General features: G+C 42.0%; 1 protein-coding gene across 1 annotated transcript; it reads left to right on the top strand.

Annotated features, from left to right (window-relative positions):
- The first annotated feature begins 1,108 nt into the window (after positions 1-1,108).
- LOC124658416 (protein transport protein Sec24-like CEF) lies at positions 1,109-15,777 on the top strand. Its single transcript, XM_047196749.1, has 24 exons — positions 1,109-1,878; positions 2,615-2,851; positions 2,975-3,049; positions 3,132-3,230; positions 3,790-3,901; positions 4,248-4,375; positions 4,712-4,831; positions 8,742-8,822; positions 9,699-9,776; positions 9,875-9,967; positions 10,188-10,242; positions 10,769-10,845; positions 10,985-11,056; positions 11,151-11,234; positions 11,798-11,917; positions 12,012-12,080; positions 12,662-12,739; positions 14,011-14,149; positions 14,291-14,455; positions 14,547-14,692; positions 14,783-14,962; positions 15,053-15,141; positions 15,248-15,279; positions 15,360-15,777. The coding sequence occupies exons 1-24, from the start codon at positions 1,129-1,131 to the stop codon at positions 15,464-15,466; spliced, it is 3,186 nt and encodes a 1,061-aa protein (XP_047052705.1). The 5' UTR covers positions 1,109-1,128; the 3' UTR covers positions 15,467-15,777.
- Positions 15,778-20,454: the final 4,677 nt, after the last annotated feature.

The following is a 20,454-nucleotide window of genomic DNA, read 5'->3' as shown; positions in this document are numbered from 1 at the left end:
ATTTATTATTATTTGTGTGGCAAGTTCAGAGTTTTCAATGATTATAGGTACAAGGGTATTGTCTTGTTGTGTATATTTGTGCCTAATGAAAAGATCCACTTGTCACAATACATATAATTATGCAGAATTTGTAATGGTATCCATAACTATTTGTGCTGTTAACTGTTTGAGTTGCGAACTGAATCATTGACAAGCTTATCGGTCTAATAGAACTTATAGAATATTTGATAAATAATTGGTGGCTAATTTTTCACACACGTTAGCCATGGTACCATACTGGCATTCAAATGTTTTTTTAGAACACGTACATGCTTCAACTAGCAGTATATATAGTTGCGGCCTGGAATGGGTTGATTAAGGCCGCCGTACGACTACCATAACGGTGCGGAGCCAGCCCAAAATAAATAAATATATAGGCAAAGCCGGTAAAACCTATACACCGACCAGGTCTGTGGTTGCACCACACCGCACACCCTGATGCCGCTGACATGAGTCTGGCCCATAACAACGAATTCGTTTCTCTAGCCGGTTTTCTCTTTGTTTTTTTTAGTTTTCACGGTCTTAACGGTTTTCTGCCAGGTATTTGGTTTCAAATAATTTTACTACATTTTTAAATTTTAATTATGAAAATATTTTAAAATTTTAAAATATTCGAGTTTCGAAATTCGTTCAAATTAAAATTTGTTCAGATTTAAAAATATCAGATTTCGAAATTTGTTCAAGTTTCGAATTTGTTCAGATTTCAAAATTTGTTCAGATTTCCAAAAAAATCAGATTTCAAATTTGTTCAAATTTCAAAAATGATCATTTTTGAAAAATATAAAAAAAAGAGAAAAGGAAAGCAGAGTTACCTGATGATGGGCCGTAGCCCATCAAAGTGCTGCTGGTGTGGGATGTGCGGTGTGGTGCTCACGCCGACCAGGTCGGCAAGTAGCAGCTCCCGGCAAAGCCTCCCTATAAAAAAACCCGCACCCGCACGCCCGTCGTCCTGATACTACCCGGAACCGTCCTCAATCGCTTCGGCCTTCGACATAGTCTCTGTCCTTCTCCTGCCCAGCCTACTCTCCTCAGATCCCGATCTTCTTCCTATCGACCGCCACCGCCGCCGCTGCCGCCGCCGCCGCCTCCATGTCGAGGCCGCCGCCCTCTTTCACGCCGCAAAACCCTACTCCCGCCCCCAACCCGGGCGGCCCCGCCTCCTCTTTCCCCGCCTCCTTCTCTAATCTCCAGATCTCCGGCGCTCCGCCGCCCTTCGCCTCCGCCGGGCCACCGGCAGGGAATGGCCCCGCGCCTTCCTCGATCCGAGGTCCGCAGGCACCCTTTCATGGCGCCCGCCCGTTCGCTGGCAGTCCTTCGCCTCCGTTGCAGCCGGACCCGCCCTCCGCCCGACCGGCGCCATCGGTCCAGCAGTCTCCTCCCTTTGGCGGTCCACCCGCCGTGCAGCCGCTGCAGCCGCCGCAGAGGCCTCCCTTCCATGGCCCGTTGTCTGGGCCGCCGGCGCAGGTGCAACGAGCGCCATTTAGAGGCCTGCCCGCGGCATCCCAGCCTCCCCCGTTCGCTGGACCACCTGCGCAGCCTCCCCCTTTCGTAGCAACACCTCAATTGCCACCATATTCAGCAGCTCAGCCACAACTATTTGGCGGCCCATCTGGGGGGGCAGTGCCTCCGCCAACCTACTCCATGCCGCCCTTTGGGGGTCCACCGCAGCAGGGCCCTTATGGTGGGCCGCCGCAGTTTGGCGGCCAGAGACCAGGATCGCAGCCTCCGTCATTTGGGGCTCAGACCGCACCTGCATCTCAGCCACCAACATTCATGGGGGTTCCAGGGGCTAGTGCACCAGCATTTGGGCCTCCAGGGTGGCAAGGGCAGCCACAACCAGTGAGTGTTCCTTCTTATTAAGTTTCACAAAAAGGAAGATCATTTTTTTAACGACTTATCAATAGACTTTTAGTGGGTCAATATGGAACCAAAGCTGTGTGCAACTGAAGCACTTGAACTGTTAGTTGCACATGATTTGTAACAACTAATATGTCCAAAATTATCTGAATTGAGCTTGACTAGGATAGGGAATATGCTTTTTTTTTCTTCTCCATCTATGATCATTCACGTGCAGAAATATAGTCTGGAGTCTGCTATAGAAGCTCCATGTTCGTGTAGTGCGTGTAATTTGGCATGCCTTAAATGAACGATTTGCATTTTGTTGAACCTCATTTGAAGACAATTGAAACATACATGTGTATGGATATTCTAGACTAGTGAAGAATTGACCAATATACGATGACATACCTAACTATTGACCTAGATGATTGATGATCACAATTTTCATGAAAGATATGTATTTCGTTTCCATTACAACTTTTTATTGGGATACCACACACCTTACTAATTAAGTTTATTTTTTTGCGGGTAAATAATTAAGTTATTATGATGATGCATGGAGCCTCATTTCTGCCCTTGAGGTGTTCTGTTTATATGGCTGATCCTACTAGTTCAATGGCAAGAAATACAATTTCCATTTGGGTTTGTTTGGTGGATGGGGTGCCTGAAAGTTTCCTTCTTTATATTGTCAGAGCTTCAACTTTATTCCCTTAAGCTGATCTTGTTCAACTTTTAGGGAGTCCTGCCTGGTGGTTTGCAGCCATCCATGAGAATGCCTGTCATGCCTGGTGGCATGCAGCCCATTGCAGGCCAAGGGATACCGTCCACACCCACCATGCCATACTCACCCCATGCTGGAGCCCAGGTGTCTACGCCATCCAAAATTGACCCTAACCAGATTCCGCGTCCTATTGCTGAGACATCAGTCGTCATTTTTGAGACCCGACAAGGTGGCCAAGCAGCTGTTCCACCGGTATGTGTATCTGTAACTAGCAATATGTATGTCTACTTTGACAACACTGTCTCCAGATGGTTCTCACTAACTATACTGGTCCTGTACTTCTATTTCATCTTACATCATCGCTGCTGATTGTAGGCTGCATCAAGTGAATTTATTGTGAAGGACACCGGCAACTGTAGTCCTCGTTTTATGAGATGCACCATGAACCAGGTTCGATTTGTTAATTATTTTGTTCTCTTCTCCGGCCACCATAATTCTTCTTTCTAAATTGCTTCTTTTCCCTTTCTGTTAGATACCATGTACAGGTGATCTCGTGACAACATCAGGAATGCCATTGGCTTTAATGGTGCAACCTTTTGCTCTTCCTCATCCTTCCGAGGAGCCTATACAGGTACTTCTCAGTTTATGCACTTAAAGTAACCCACAGAAACATTAATCTGCACAAGTGATGGTAATACTGATCTGTGCCCTTCTACCAAAAAATATTAGAATGTCATTTGTGTGAAAACATATATGCTGTCATCTTAATGTTAAATATATGCTGTCATCTTATGTTAAATATTGGGTACTAACAGGACACAACCATCTTCTTGCGCAATAGCTAACCATTGTCTGCATTGCAATCTTTAGTCCATCTAATTGCATCCAAGTAAAACCTACCACTGCAACAACTTGATGGCATGAAATTTTGCCCGCTTATTTTGGAGAAGGCAGTCGCCCCCTGGACTTCTTCGCCAATGAATTAACACAATAATTATCAAGCATTAGTAAGAAAATGCTGCAGTACTTACTGAAAACACTGTAGATGCTTAATTTTTTCTATAGCGGTAGTTTTGACCCCTTCCATTTTCTTTACCTACACAGACAGCTCTGAAGCACTGAATATGAATCTGTTCTGTTAATAAATTTTATTCATTTTTCTTTGAACTTGACACTGTTTCTTAATTTAGCTTGTGGACTTCGGAGAGATGGGCCCTATCAGGTGTTCTCGCTGCAAAGCATACATAAATCCTTTCATGAGGTTTGTTGATCAAGGAAAAAACTTCATCTGTAACTTATGTGGTAAGGGACTACGACTTGCTAGTTTGATGTGTAGTTCAGCTTTTCTATGATTTCAAGCGGCCACTGGAAATGTTTTTATTCTTTGCCAGTAAACCATGTTCATATTAAATTAAATTATATCATTTTAAAGTCTGATGTTGTCTTCTTATCTTCTTTGAGAATGCGAGACTAGTAAAATTCAGCATCCTTGTAATGCTTGCACCAACCCTCTTAATATTTCTCTGCTTCAAGATTTGTTTTATCACTTTTGGTTCATAGCTTTTGCAATTATTCGCTATCAAATATTATTAAATTAATTTTGCAGTTAAATCTACTTAGCATTTAACAAGGTACACATATCATGCAGGATTTAGCAATGATACTCCAAGGGAGTACCTGTGCAACTTAGGGCCTGATGGTAGGCGGCGTGATGCTGATGACAGGCCTGAGTTATGCAGGGGAACAGTTGAATTCATTGCCAGCAAGGAGTTTCTGGTATGCCCATGCCTTGTTAGTGTCCTTGTCGCCTCCTCTTAGTCTTAGGAGGAATCTAATGGCGTTGATTTGATATTCTACATGTTCATATTTTTTTTCTACATACATACTTGGTCAAGCTTATATGCACTATATTTTGGCAAGGAGGGAGTACTAGTATATCTCTTATGCATATATAGATGATTTAGTTACTTTGTTTAACCAGCATGTAAGCAGGATGACTTACACATACTTTGCTCCATGTCTGCAGAATTTTCATATTATAGTTTCACATAATTTATATTTTAGGTTTTTCATTTGGTATCACAATAGTGATAACGACTTCATTCTTTTCAGGTCCGGGAACCAATGCCGGCTGTGTATTTCTTCCTCGTTGATGTCTCAATGAATGCTGTACATACTGGTGCAACTGCTGCGGCTTGCAGTGCAATATCCCAGGCTCTTTCCGATCTTCCTGTAAGTCTATGTGTTATTCTGTACATTGGCAATATACAATATAATCATTGTATGAGCTTAGTGCGTTAAATACTTCCTAAGGTTTCTTATATGTTCCATAATATCATGTTGATACGGCTTTATCATAGCAGAACAGTTATGCTTTTTTTCACCTTGAAATCGAGTCTTCTTGAACCTGTCATCCTTGGCGAACTGAATTGGGCACAGCCATGATTTCTTTAATTGTGCGATCTGTTGAGGGTGGCGTTTTATGTCCTGAGCGTACCTGCTGTCCACCTCTTCTCTCTCTATCTCTTGTCTCACGAATTTCCTAATCTCACATCTCCTTCCTCTTGATCTCCCTGGTGGAGAAACTGACGGGGATGGTACTAGTTCTAGGTGGCCGATCGCAAACAAGGATGTTGGCTTCTGGCAATGGGATTCTATGTCCGGGGGAGAAGGTCATTTCCTTTGATGTGACTGTTAGGGAGCCCCAGATTAGTTTTCTCCCTCGACTCCGGTGACTGGGGCTCTAACTGCCGGAGCACGTGGATCATAGCTAGACCTGACAGGACCTGTGCCTTGTCGATGTTCATCAGCGCCGTGGCATTTCATGCGTTAAGTTCTCATGTACAACTACGAGACGTCACGCATGCGGCACCCTTTCCATAATGGCAACACGGTTTCCAAGGCGGAGGCAGGCGTGACGTCTCGTCGTTGCTGCCCCTTCTCCACGTGGCACCGCCGGCGTTAATGCCGCACTGCCTTTCCTGCCCTTTGTCCTCCTCTTCCCACCCTTTCTCCGCCGCTTCTAGTGCTGCATATGCCTATAAAACCCGTCCTCCATCCTAGTCACCACCACAAGCGCAGCCGTAGCACAAGACCCTCCACCTCCACGAAAATTACACGCCGCCACGACGCTACCTGCTCCATGCTCGGCCGCAGGACGACACCTTCGCCGCCACCCCCTCTGTCTCCACCGCTGGCCGAGCCTGCGCTGCCTCTGCCCTAGCCCGAGTTCAGCGTCAACGACATGGTATGGTTTGTGCCGCATGAAGCTTAGTTCGACGCTGACGCTGAACACGAGGTGGCGGTGGAGTAGGTGGCGGAGCTTGCGGCGGAGCAGGCGGAAGAGGAGGAATGGAACAACGGTCCAGAGCTGGCAGACCTAGAGCAGGTTCGAGTCCAGATCCAGGACATCGACCGTCAACGGGGCCTAGGCTTAGTTTCAGTTTAGGCGTTTTTCATTCAACTTCGTAAAATATAACACGCCGTTCGGGGACTTGATTGGGAACGGGTGTCCCCCAAACGACTGATCCGGCGCTTTGTTGTACGTCGTTTTGTGGACGCGACTGGAGATGCTCTAACCCGGGGCATTTGTAAGGCAACTCTTTTTTTTTCCACAGCAACTTACATATTCATGTTAACCACACTTCTTACGCAACATAGTGCACAAGTCATGAAATTTCTTTTTGTTAAACGGAGCTGATCATAGCATGCAACTTCAGTCCCATTGTACATATCTTTCAGCAAGTACTTTCTAATAGAGTGTTTATGCTCATCATTGGTAAAGCTCCCTAAATCCGTTGGCCCCATGTGCGTACTAAGATATTAGGTATGCCATCACAAGAATAGTGGATTCAAAGTATTGTTTCATCAACACAATCCGTTTCATCTTTCTTCTTTTGTTTTCTTCCGTTATGTAAGAAACCATGGCTAACTCGTCTGACATCTTGCAACTACAATGTAGATCAATTTTATTAGCATGGCATGCAATTTGTAGTAACAATATTTCAGAAATTGACAACAAGTAGCACTCAAATCAGTCATCAAATCATGTCAATCAAGCCAACACATTCACAGGCAAAGCATCAGCACAAAGCATGCAACAACACATCACAACCATGCTGGTCGAGCAAGGAAATAGGGATAGAGGAGAAACAGGTGACATCCTAGCTCAGGTGTAGGGGAGGGCTGCGTCCTGTACTCCTGTGGCACAAACGAGAGAGGCGGGAGAGGAATACCAGAAGATAGAGTGAGTCCGTGGGGCACCGTTCTGAGGCAGAAGAGGGCAGGGTTCCTGTGCCGGTTCTAGGTTTTGCTGAGTGATGCGAGTTCGTGAGCGCAGGGAGGACGAGAAGTCAAGACTCGGTGCGGAGCGAGTGAATACACATCGAGGTCTAGCCTTACCCCAGTAGGTTCGCTCTCCTATATTTTTTTTGCCTATCGGATCTGGGCCTAGATATTGAGACTGAATGTCCAGCTCCAAGGCTCAAAGCAAACATCCAAATGAAGCATAATGGTATTGATTTGGTATTCTAGATATTCATACCTTTTTCTACATACATGGTCAAACTTTACATCGTTTGACTTAAAAAAATCTTTGATAAGGGGGGAGTATATATTATGACACCCTTATTAGTACCATGTTTTAATTGATTGTGGCATGGAAAAGTTTGTGGGATCATTCAATGAGAGGATGGATAGCAAAGCTGTCGGTCAGTTACGACATGCAAAAGTTTGTCAGTAGGGTCCACAAGTCTGCTTGCCCTTGGATTGGTGCATAGTGTGCCGAGTTTCTAAACAGCCAAAGTAGTCAATACAACGCCTATATATATACAACCCCATATACACTGCCTGGACTGAATCGCAAGACACATGAGGTGCTTGGATACCGGGCTCACATGCACCCAGGTGTCAATTTGAATATCTGTGACCACTGACCTTTTTGATGGTTAGATGGTAACTCTGTGATCACTTACATTTTTGATGGTTATATGGTAAACTAATGTCCCTTCTGGTTCTTTGAGGTTTGAACCTTGTTCTAGACATTGCTTTCCTCACAATAATGAGGTGTTGGAAGGGTTTAATGCTCATGTTTTGAGATGTGAAAGCAATCTATATATATCATAATTGTCAATTCATTTTGTTTTGCTCTTTGGAATGGAATGCACCTGTACCAGTTCAATAAATAGTGCTGGTCCGGTTTCGGTAAAATAATAGTATTTTTAAATACTTGCGAGGAAGAAATCATAGATTAACCTACTTACTATGCTGTATATTAAGCCACAAGCCTAGGGAACATAGCACGGTGGATACTTGGGCTGGCCACCAAACAAGCCTAAGCCTCAAACTCCAGTATACTGAACCTTAGGGGCAAGCTGCTGTTAATTGCAACAGTGCAGCCAACCAGGGTCATACCAGTCGGAAGTCGGAATGCCGTTGCTTAAGAATATGGATGACACTGAGATGTCGCTTGGTGCCATACCCTCGTTTCCCTGTTCTTTTGTGGCTGGTGCTTCTTGGTTTCTTGCTTTCGTCCTAGATCTATGCATCCTGCCCTATTTATATACATATTTGATAGTTTGGTTTCTTGCTCTAATTGGTCATACCAGGCCTGTTGACGGATTGAACCTAGGATCCTCGGCAACCATACTCCGAGGATCGTGAGTACATCTATTTTTATCCTCCACTGCACTGAGGTGTTTTCATAAATGTAATTGTAGTTGTAGGTCTCCTCGTCTTGTTCAATTCTTGGTAAAGTCTCCTTCCATGATACGCTCCAAGTTGGTCCTGGGTTCATCTAGGAGTCTGGGTGCTGCACACCATGTAGGTTGGTGAAGTCCCGTGGTGGGCTCCTAGGCCTTGATCATAGCAGGATGGATTAGGTATAGGTCCGCATGCCGTAGGTATATGGGCAGGTCCCATATATACTCGACAAGGCTGTTCTGGCTGCTATCATAATGGAATTTTAGCATGATCTCTATATATTACATATAGATTTGAAACCAGAGTGCACACATAATTATTGTTTGCTGAATCACTGTGTTGGCAAACTTGGTGTGTTGTTTATTATTTTTCTTTACTTTGCTGAACCATATTGATATTGGACCACTTGAAATTGTGTTGACATTTGTTTTCACTTTTCTAGGAAGGTCCCCGAACTATGGTTGGAATTGCAACATTTGATTCTGCTATTCACTTCTATAGTCTGAAACGTGCTCAGCAACAGGTTTGTTCCAAAAGAAGTTTCCTAACAATGTTAATAAATGCATCATCCCCTTTGTAATTCAGCTAGTAAAAACTCAAAATATTGTTATGTTATCGTAACAGCTGATCTTTTTGACCCAGCAAAGAGAGAAGCCAATTATCTATAACCTGCATTTGATGTAAACATCCCCATCTTGGGTAATAAACTGTTGACAGTATCACGCCTTCTACAAATATTTCTTATTTTTTCTTTTCTAGTTTTCTGAGTACTGATTTTTTTTTTCAAATCTGACTCAGTCATAGGAGATACAACTAGCCCTTACTAATCAACAAGGTGCAAATCACTTAAGTTCAGATGTCAAATCTATGTGAGAAAAATCCAATAGAATTTTGTCAATGCAGTCTCGATTTACTCCACTTCTATATAAACTTTCAACCTCAGTTTTAATCAGTGACAGAAGAACCAAAAAGGTTGACAAATTTCAACCTCAGTTTTAATCAGTATTCCCTTCTGCTTGGCTGTAACAGTTGCTGCTGGTTCTGAAGGCAACTTGATCTTACAGAAGGAGCTTATTTTAATACTACTACCTCCATCCCAAAGCTTAAGGCTTATATTATTTTTAAAAAGTCAAACTATGTCAAGTTTGACTAAGTTTTTACCAAAAATCATTAAATGCAAAATACAAAATCAATATTATTAGATAGATAATGAAATATATTTTCGTATGGTATCTACAAAATATTATATTTGGTCAAACTTTACTTGGTTTGACTTTTCAAAAAAATATAAGCCTTAAGCTTTAGGATGTGGAGGTAGTATTGCTGAGTGCTGACAGTTTGCTGGTGCCTAGATGTCAATGTTTTCAAATTGTACCTTTAACACTTTTGTCCTTTGCAGCCTTTGATGCTTATTGTTCCTGACATCCAAGATGTGTATACTCCACTTCAGATGGACTTAATTCTCCCAGTTTCTGAGGTTTGTATTGGCACAAATGACAGTTGTAGTTTCAACAGAAATAAGATATCTTTCTATACCCGAAAAACCTCTAAAAACTTACTTTTTCGAGGCTTTAGTGCCGTGATAGTCTGGAGCAACTACTGGAGAGCATCCCGAGCATGTTTGAGAACAACAGGGTTGCTGATTCAGCATTTGGGGCAGCTATGAAGGTAGTAGTTCCCATAATATTCTTACCACTTTACGTTATCATTTTGTTACAATAGGGTTGCTGGTTTTTAACATGCTTGCTTAATGTCTGCTTCGCAATTTTCAACAATTGCATTGCAAATTCTTAATCTACAGTCACTTGTTAACTTCGGTTGAAACATATCACAAATGTTTACATAGTTCCATCTTTTTTGTTTACGTTTTTTTTTATGGTGTATGCAGGCAAGTTTCCTAGCTATGAAGCCCACTGGTGGAAAGTTGCTTGTGTTTCAGTCAGGTATTTTAGGCACGGCGTAAAAAATATGCATTTTTTTGTGGTTTTTACTCTGTTATGAGTCATTGCATTTTCTATGTCGTTTTTTTGTTGATGGTTGATATCAGTGTAATTTTTTGTATACCAAACTTAAATTCTGAATGTAACAACGTAAGAAAACCTTGGTTGCAAAATAACGTACTATGCACCCTGGGTACTGATAGCATGTGTAAGGGAGAGATGGAATATATATAACTGCAAAAAAAAAAAGTAGTCAACATCTTATGCAAGTCTTAACATCATAAAGGAGGTACATTGTTGCATATATAACTTACTGGGTTGGTAATTTCTTGTTTGTGTAAAAGCTGCAAATAGCATTCCTTGTTCTGGTGAACTGCTCGTTTACTTGTAGCAGAGTGAGTGATGAATCCGGCTTTAAGCATGCCATAGTACATTAGTGAAGTTATTCGCGTTAGATTAGACGTCATCAGCATATCTGGACCAGAACAGGAAAAAACAGTTATTAACAGTGCATTGTTGTCACTTGCAGTGCTACCATCAGTTGGGACTGGCTCATTATCTGCCAGGGAAGCTGAAGGTAGATCAAATATTTCCACTGGAGATAAGGTATGATTAATTTCTCGAGTTATTTGCATAATACATGTAACACAAAGTTACATTTGCCATGCCATATCGTCATGAGTGTCCTTTTTTTATAATTATTTTTTTAGTTGACATGTTTTATTATCTTACATGATATTTCCAGGAAGCACATAAGCTCCTGCAGCCTGTTGATAAGACGCTCAAGACGATGGCACTAGAATTTGCTGAGTATCAAGTGAGCAACATTTGTTTCTGCTTGTTTCAGAATTTATTACTTTCAGTATTCAAATAAAATTAATATTTCAATATTTTACTACTCGTTTTCTCAGGTTTGTGTAGATGTGTTCCTTACCACACAGTCATACACAGATATTGCTTCGATATCAGTTGTTCCCAGTACCACTGGTGGCCGGGTATGCCTCTCTTCAATAGTTATGTTAGATTTTGATATTTGTAATTCTGTAGGATTTTTAACATGCTGGGGAGCTAAACTATTTTCGGATAAGATTATTGCTAATTTGAAAGAGCTACTGTATTATTCTGTCAAATTCCTGCTGTTGTGCAGGCCTAACTATTTTATTGAATTGTGATCAGCCTTTTATTGTGTTGGGTGAAGGCGTTGTTCATAATTGATCTTTATCTGTTATCTGCCTTGGGGTCTTATGTTCATGCATGCTACCCTTATGCAAAAGATTTTTCATTATTTCAAGTTGCAGTATCAGTTTTGCATTGCACCTACAATTAATTTTCATTTTAATATCAACTGTAATATATACTTACAGCAAGGGAACATACCATATGATAAAAGTGATAGTACACTTAGCATGTAGTTCCCTTTATATCCTCTTATTTTAAAACAAACACATAGGTTTGTAAACTCTGGAGCTTCCAGTTCCATCTTTTCTGATATTTCTGCTTTCTCCCTTATGCTGTTCGATTGTCTATTTGATCTGGACATCTCCCCTTAATTATGCAGGTTTACTACTATTTTCCATTTTCTGCTCTTTCGGATCCAGCCAAACTCTTCAATGATCTCAGATGGAATATCAGTAGACCCCAGGGGTTTGAGGCTGTCATGCGTGTCAGGTGCAGCCAGGTGAGCATATGCCCCCCTCCCCCCCTCTCCTCCACCTTTTCATACAATAGTCATATAGTACCTTATTCTTTGTTTCTGTTTCAATGTGTACAAGGGGCTTCAAGTTCAAGATTATTCTGGCAACTTCTGCAAGCGTGTTCCTACTGATATTGATCTGCCTGCGGTCAGTAATTAAGATTGCCCCAATATAATTGTTGTTTGCATGTCGAGCTTTGCATATTCTATTGTGAACACATGTGCTGCGTCTATGTTATGCTCATTGTTGCTCTCATAATGGTAGAATATGCATCTTGGTACTTAAAACAATCAGCTGGTAGCATTCCATTGTAATGAAGTGTTGTCTGGTCACATCCAGTATACCATGCCGGTGTTTACAAAAGTATATGGCAAGCATTGCTTAATTTTAGGCAAACTAAACTCTCTTTTCTGTGGAAAATGTGATGTCCTTTGGATTATGTCTTTCTCTGTATCTAGGAGGTAACTGACCCAGCTGACGTATAATAATGACCACTCTTGGCATTTATTGCTACAAACGCTGCAATTTTAAATGTGTATATGTCAGCCTACAGGGTAATAAAATCATATTAGTATCACTATTCGATTAAATAGCAAAAAATAGTTGCTGAAAATAATAAATTTTAATTGTTATGTTACTGTATCTATCTTCTGTTTCACTTTCTTAGTGTTGCTCTTTCAGATGTTGCAGATCTAAGCTCTGTTAAATTTATGCTTCTGCTGCTGCAGATTGACTCCGACAAAGCCATAATGGTTACCTTTAAGCATGACGATAAGTTTCAGGAGAATTCAGAATGTGCTTTTCAGGTAATGCATGAATTGAGAACATCAGTTATAGGAATTTTTTTCAACAATAGTATGGACTAGAGCCTACTTGTTTTGCGGTGAAGTACCAATGATATGCACATATTGAAACTATTACATGTATCATCCAGAAAAAAAAACAGCGGGGTTTAGAAAACCAGCCTCATGCATCATGAACCAGCTATGGTTGATCGTTCATCACTGGGTTTATTCGCCCACTAGGTCATGCTAGCACTAACAACTAACAACAGAAATTTGCTTCTAAATTTTTGTGTTCATCACTGTGCTGATTCGCCCACTAGGTCATGCTAACAGTAACAGCAGAAATTTGCTTCCAAATTTTTGTGCTTAGACTAAGTAGAGTCACCTATTTCTCTGGGGGTGTTTCGGAGCTCCACTTCACATCAGCTTCACTCCACCTGTTGACTCTGGAGTTATAAGAAGTGTGTGTGTATCACACTAACATAACATCCACATTACATAGAACTAAAGGCGGTAAAAAACGGTCTAAACGGTTTGGCTGGTTTGACCTATTCTTTTTTTGTACTAGTTTAGAAATGAAGATTGAGTTCGTGAAAGAAAATGAACTAGCCCCCACTGGCTGGTTTACACTGGTTTCAAACAGCTTCAATCTTGCCCAACATAGAGCTTTTTGGTGGAAGTGCAAAATAACCCTTGTTTATATGTTGCTCTTCACTTGATCGCTCTTGGGCCGACGCATTGGAGGTCGTATTCATTGGTTCACGACTATCCCAAAATCAGTAATTAGTAATAGCAACAATATGTAATGAAACCAATGAAGTGGAGTTGATAAAGCAACCTTTTCCCAGCTTCACCAAAATGAAAGAGTGGATCCAGCCTCACTCCACCAAAATTTAGAGTTTTGGGTGTTTGGCACAACTTCACCTACACCACTAGTGAATCTGTGGAGTGGAGCTGTCCCAAACACATCTAAGTATGTGGTGAAACCCAAGTGTGATACTAGTCCCACAAGTGTTTTTTGTTCTGGACCTCATGGTACGATTGCAGTATATATCTGAGGCGGTCAGCAATTTTAAAAGCGTACTTTTTTTTGTTTCCGTGGTAGTGATGCTAATTCGCTCACAGATTCTTTATGCCAGCCCACATGATGTGCAAAAACAAAAAGGCAAAAACTCAAAATTGATTACATCCTCAGTGTTTAATTCAAATTTTCTCTAAGCTACGTTATCAGTAAATAATAATACAAAGTTTCTACATTAATAGTTTTGACATTTGTCTTGTTGCATATTCAGTGCGCGCTTCTTTACACCACTGTGTATGGGCAAAGAAGGATACGGGTCATAAATATCTCTCTCCCTTGCACAAGCATGCTCAGCAACCTTTTCCGGTATGCTGATCTGGAAACGCAGTTTACATATATTGTTAAGCAAGGTAAATCAGCTGCTCACTATATTAAAGTGGGCCTCAATAAACCTATCCTATTGTGCAATTATATTAGCGAAGCAGTTGTTTTAAATTATAAGTATATCATACAATATATTTTGGTAGACTGATATATTTTGTGATGTGTAGCTGCAAGTGGCATTCCAACAAGTTCCCCATCCCAAGTTAGGGACCAAGTAACAAGTACATGCATCAATATTCTCCAGTCCTACCGTAAATATTGTGCATCTGTTAGTTCCTCCGGTCAGTTAATTCTCCCAGAGGCTCTAAAACTCCTGCCTTTGTATACTCTCGGTACGATCTCTTTCATCTAATATTGCTATTATTTATTATTTGTAATGAGCATATTTACAACCTCTCTAATTGTTTTTATTTGATGTATCAGCCTTAATTAAAAGCATAGGACTGAGAAATGATGGGAGAATAGATGATCGGTCTTATTGGGTCTCTATTGTCTCTTCAATTTCTGTGTTTTTAGCTGTTCCATTGGTGTTTCCTAGGATGATTGCGCTCCATGATCTTATGTCAAGGGTATATGTTTCTGAAAGTTCTGTTGTTTCATTCCATATTAAATATGGTAAGATCTGTCACTGATTGTTTTAGCTACGGACTTTTGTGCAGGATGATGAAGATTCCCTCATTCCAAATCACCTTACTCTCAATAGTGAGAATATACAGGATGATGGTATTTACTTACTGGAAAATGGTGAGGATGGTTTTATTTATGTTGGGAATGCAGTTAACTCTGCCACCCTAGAGCAAATATTTGGTAGCTCATCTTTGGCCGGAGTGCCAAATCAGGTAAGTCATATACCGTTATCCTGGAAAATTATTAAATAAATAAATAATTCTATATGCAAGTGTGGTTAGTAACTTGTAACTGTTTTTCAGTTGGTATTGGAGCAATTTGATAATGAATTATCCAGGAAAGTAAATGAAATTGTGAATGAAATAAGGCGACAGAGATGCTCTTACTTGAGGTACTATCTGTTATTTCTCAACTATGCTGTAAGCAGCTAAATAAAACCATGCTGTAAGCACTTGCTACTTGACTCCAGCACTTGACTTGTTCAATCTGTTTTGCAGATTGAGGCTATGCCAAAAGGGTGACCCATCTGGTTAGTCTTCGGACTGTTTTCTTCCCGACACCTCATATATCTTTACGTATTAATGTTGATGTTCGTTTCTGTATCTGCAGGAGATTTCTTCCGTTCACTGCTGGTCGAGGACAAGGCACCCGGTGGTCTTTCCTATGTAGAGTTCCTTGTACATGTTCATCGGCAAATCCAGAGCAAGATGACCTGACGTGACCTGCCTAATTGCTGTGATATGGTTGGTACCAATCCAGAAGAATTGATTTTCTCATGTGGATATATAGCAAAAAGGAATGAAGCAGTTCCTCTCTGAAGCACAACCCCATTGGTCTTTCGAGAGTTGCATATTTTCAGGATTCCACAATCTCTTCTTATACAAAGTTGGTTTTGGTGTAGGCTAATATGCCTGTACAGGGATGAGTCTGGCTTGATGTATTTAGATTGTGAGATTGTTTATCTTCCCTTTGTGAACGACATCTCTATTATGTTGATAAAAGAAGCATCCGAGAATTCTAGAGGTCAGGTTGGTATCACTATTTCAGGAGACAAAAGGGGAGAGTGCCTATTTCATGGATGGAGATTTGGTGCACATGAGCACCAGTGATCTCGTTTTTCAAATAAATTAAAAATCATATTTTTGTGTTTCAAAAAATTCTGAAGAAAAAATCTTCATATAGCCAATAATGTATCCCATAAACGTGTAAAATATCAATTTCAAATACTTCATATTTTAAGCTACACAAAAATGACAAAAGTGTAGATCTGGGTAGTTATTTTCAAATCTCCAAAAACGTATCAGATTTTGTTATTTTTGTCTACCATAAAATAAAAAGAATTTGGGGTTGATATTTTGCATAATTGTGAGATGTATAGCTGACAATCTGCAGAATTATTTTCAGATTTTTTATAACTTATAAATATTTTTTTATTTTTTTAATAAAATGGCGTGAACACTGAAGCTCGAGAGTCAAAAGCACTTTTGCCTATTTCATTCGATACCTTATCATTTATAAAGCTTGGCTTATATAGCCTGAGTTCTGCTCACACACCTACAGCCGAATGGACGTGCGCACTTACAACACAGGATTGCCTACAACTCGCTATCTAATTCTCATTAAAAAAAACTCACTATGCCATTGCGCATCTAAGTCTGCAGTAGTTGTTAAAGATGATGCAGTCTGTGACACTACCCACCACTTCTGGGATGAAGCGCCTTCCCACATTGAGGTATGCTGGTAAATGTTAAACCTGATCAACACTCACAGAAGTATCAATCACTCAACTCACGCGCAGCAATTAGGCACGAGATTTCAGAGTTTATATAGTGTGGCAAGTAGCCGATTACAGAGGTGAGGTGAGGAACCAGTCGCGTCCCACAAACCGTTCCCAAAGGATTTGCGACGCGTGGGACAAAAAATCGTTTCTAGCCGCGCGCCTCAAAGGCCTTTTTGTCCGGCGAGGCTTAATACGGTGTCCGGCGTTTCGAGCCCGTCCCCGCTACACAGGGGACGCTTCGGGCACGCCGGACACAACGAAATGAGAGGAGAGGAGGCGCGTGCCCGACGCGTCAGCGACTCGGACGCTCAACCGCCGCCTACGTAGCGACGGTGCAGTTGCCGGGAAGGGGAACGTCGCATTGGCAACCGCGTCGACCGACGCGCCAACCGACGGAATGGAGCGCGAACTCCTCGGAAGAGCAACCGCCGCTCTCTTTGACTTCTGCGTCGCCGTTCATGCGCGCTCAATAAGACCCGTACATAGGCGCTTTCGGATCTTCAACCGGTTGCCATTCATCCAAGCTTCTCACGATGAGCTACATCTCTGGGCTTCCTTCAGACACCGACATCGAGGGCAAGTCTCCAGGATGGCGCCATTGGTGGGACAGAGTCCGGACGCCCAGCAGCGGCGATGATTCCCCGCCGCCACTAGACAACGCGGAGGAATGGCAGGCCGTGGAGGAGGAGGCGGAGGAGGAAGGGTCTGAGGAGGCGGTGGCCCGGGCGAAGGCGGACGCGAAAGCGAAGGCCAAGGCCAAGGCGCAGCCGGCGAGCACCGTCGACGACGAGGAGGACACAATTTCCTCCGACGCGTCGACCGACACCGCCTCTTCGGAAGAGGTGACGAGCAGGAAGCGCCACCGTGATGAGGACGACGAGGCGGGGCCATCAAAGAAGAAGAAGTAGTTAATTTTTTTATATGTAATTTGATTATATTTTTTCGAAGTTTTTATATGTAATTTTTTTATGTTGCACCGATTTGAATATTAGTACAGAGTTTTCTTCTATCTATTAAAATTAATTTTTAAGTTTTGGGGGCGCGTTTGGGGGACGCGGCTGGGGAGCGACGTCCCCCAAACACGACACGAACGAAACACGTCCCCCAAACGCTCGATCTGGCGCCGTTTGGGGATGGTTTGGGGGACGCGACTGGAGATGCTCTAATACATTGATGCCAGACCCGGAGGGGGAATTGAGTATATATGCAGGAATTCTAGAGTATATAGGCGAGTACAACTACATGACAAGGAAGAAAGAAGTTAAGGTGATAAGGTTACAGTTGTAAAGTTCAAACAGCTACTCATTGGTGATCTTCAGCCGTCCATCGGTGGATCAACGTTGATAGCTTCATCCAAGTTGGCAGGAACGTAGCCGCATCCAGGTATCTTTGGGCCAAATTGGTTGAGTAAAGGCCAAGGCCTATTTAGTCGATTCGAAACAAGCCTACATAGGACCCAGCTTATATTCAAAGCTAGATTGGGGGCCTAGACCAATTCGTAGAAAATTATATTCCGGCCCAGATCGATTACCCATACCTCCTCTACTCAAGTTCGCCTCATGGGCCCTTTTTATGGGCGGGATTATATAACTGCCGGCGTGCCATTGCCGGCACCCGAGCAGGTCCATCACCGCCGTCCGACATTGCTTGCAGCCTGGCTATCCTTTCTGGCCTGAATAACCACTTCTTCAGGTCGGCAGGTTGCAACCACAGCTGGCATGTTTTTTTGATAAAAGTCCCTAGCATATACTATTACTATCTCCGTCCTAAAATAATTATCTCCGAATAAGTCGGGATGGGTATATAAGATAGATCACGGCCCAAAACTGACGTAGGGAATGTAAACGCACGGTCGATAGATACACCTTTTTTTAACATGAAGATATATTAACCTTAAGATCACAGTACAAGATTTACATAGATCATCAAAGAGGAAGAGCCGGCAATAATAGGCTGCACATAATAGAATATACATGACCATGATATGCATAGAAGATACCGATGTTTTCAGCTCAAGTTTTCATCAATGATAGATGCACCTTCGATGACTAGTAGGAGTCTAATTCACACTTTCCACCTAATTGTCTTTTCTCTTATGTTCATTCACGCAAAAGACATAATACAAAATATAATTAACCTGATCTTGCATTGCCAAGAAGATCAGTTCATGGGTCTAGTAAGTCTCAGATACAATTTAACAAGAATAGTTCACCACGAAAGGACTACCAATTACAATTACACCATTACATCTGAGGATACTTAAGGGAATCTGATGGCGAGCACTACACACGTTTCAGCTTTGGCATGGCAGTACCAGCTTCAGGATTGGGGTGTCCACTGGCTGTAAGATCAGGTAGCAACATATCTAAATCTTTTGGCATGGTAGCAGCTTCAGGATTGAGGTGTCCACCAGCTGCAATATCAGGTGTAGCTGCCCATGGGATACCTCCCACTGCCGCGCAAGTTCTTTCCAATCTGCATTGCTAATTGAACTGGCAGGACTTTATTTTGGCATGGTAGTACCACCTTCAGGGTTGAAGGTTCCACGAGCGGTAAGGTAATAGAGAAGCAGACCATCCTTCGGGGTTAATTTTCAAGCCTTCACAAGTGCCTTCCAATCAGCATTGCTTATCGATCTAATAGGAGTTTTTGCTGGCTTTGCGGCAAAAAGAGGAAATTCCATTGGAAACGTATGAGCAATATCACACACAATTCTTCTGTTACTTGATGCATGTCCAACATCTGATCTTAATGCTTCTGCAGCCGTCTTGAGCGAGGATACTTCCGGAGGCATCTGGTTAGCCCCCTGGTTAGAATGACAACATGGATCAATCAAAGAGCATGATGACAATTAACTATATATGAGTAAACAATAATGAAATCCATAACACAGACAAGACATGGTATAAGAGTCCAGGGTCTCGAGTTCGAGTCCTGGCTTTCGTAATTTGTCCTAAAATTGTTGTTGCCCCCTCGGAGTCCACGTATATGTCTCTTGAGCTATACCTCTAATTCTTTCCACGTTCGGACGGGCTAGGCAATCCACTTATACATCTCAACACCCCTCCTCGCGTGTGACCAGAAGAAGAGAAGAGGAGGTCAACACATGAAAAGCAATGGCACATGTATGAATGCGCTTATACACGACGGACATAGGGGTGGAGCATATAGGGCGGAAGCCAGGACTCGAGACACTGGGCTCTGATACCATGTCAAGCTTCATGCACTAGCCAACGCAACCAAAAGTCCGAAAATAAATACAAAATTCTTTCACATGAAGTTAACTTGGAGAAAGAAGAAAAACACCATCTCCAGATAATATGGAAGAGATGGGTGAACTAGCAACTAGCAACTAGTTTCTTCAAAGATCTATACAAGGCGTATACAAATGTTCAGCCTGAGATCATTTTCAATATCATTGAGCCGCAGATCAATCAACTGACAAATGATGCCTTATGTAAAGAGATTAGCACAACCTTATTCCAGATTGGGACATTAAAAGCCCCGGAGGCTGATTGCTTTCCAGCGCGCTTCTAACAAAGAAATTGAGGGCAAGCTAAAGAAAGATGTCATAAGGGCAGTGAAACAATTCTTTGCCACTGAGATCATGCCAGAGGGAGTGAACGTTACAATTATTGTGTTGATTCCAAAAAACCAAAACCCAGAATCACTCCGGGATTACAGACCGATTAGTCTTTGCAATGTTATTTATAAAGTTGTTTCAAAGTACATACTAAACATGTTGATACCAGTACTGAATGATATAATCTCTCCAACCCAGAGCGCCTTCATTTCGGGAAGATTGATTACTAGGAAGATTGATTACTGATAATGCTTCGATATCTTTTGAAGGCAAAGGTAGGGGTAACCTCCCTCTTCGGTTACCCTCTCCATTAGCCCCCTCCCAAATTTTCCCTTTCCCCA

This window comes from Lolium rigidum, chromosome 5, assembly GCF_022539505.1.
Source record: "Lolium rigidum isolate FL_2022 chromosome 5, APGP_CSIRO_Lrig_0.1, whole genome shotgun sequence".
NCBI lineage: Eukaryota > Viridiplantae > Streptophyta > Magnoliopsida > Poales > Poaceae > Lolium > Lolium rigidum.
This window is presented reverse-complemented; position numbering and strand designations above follow the sequence as displayed.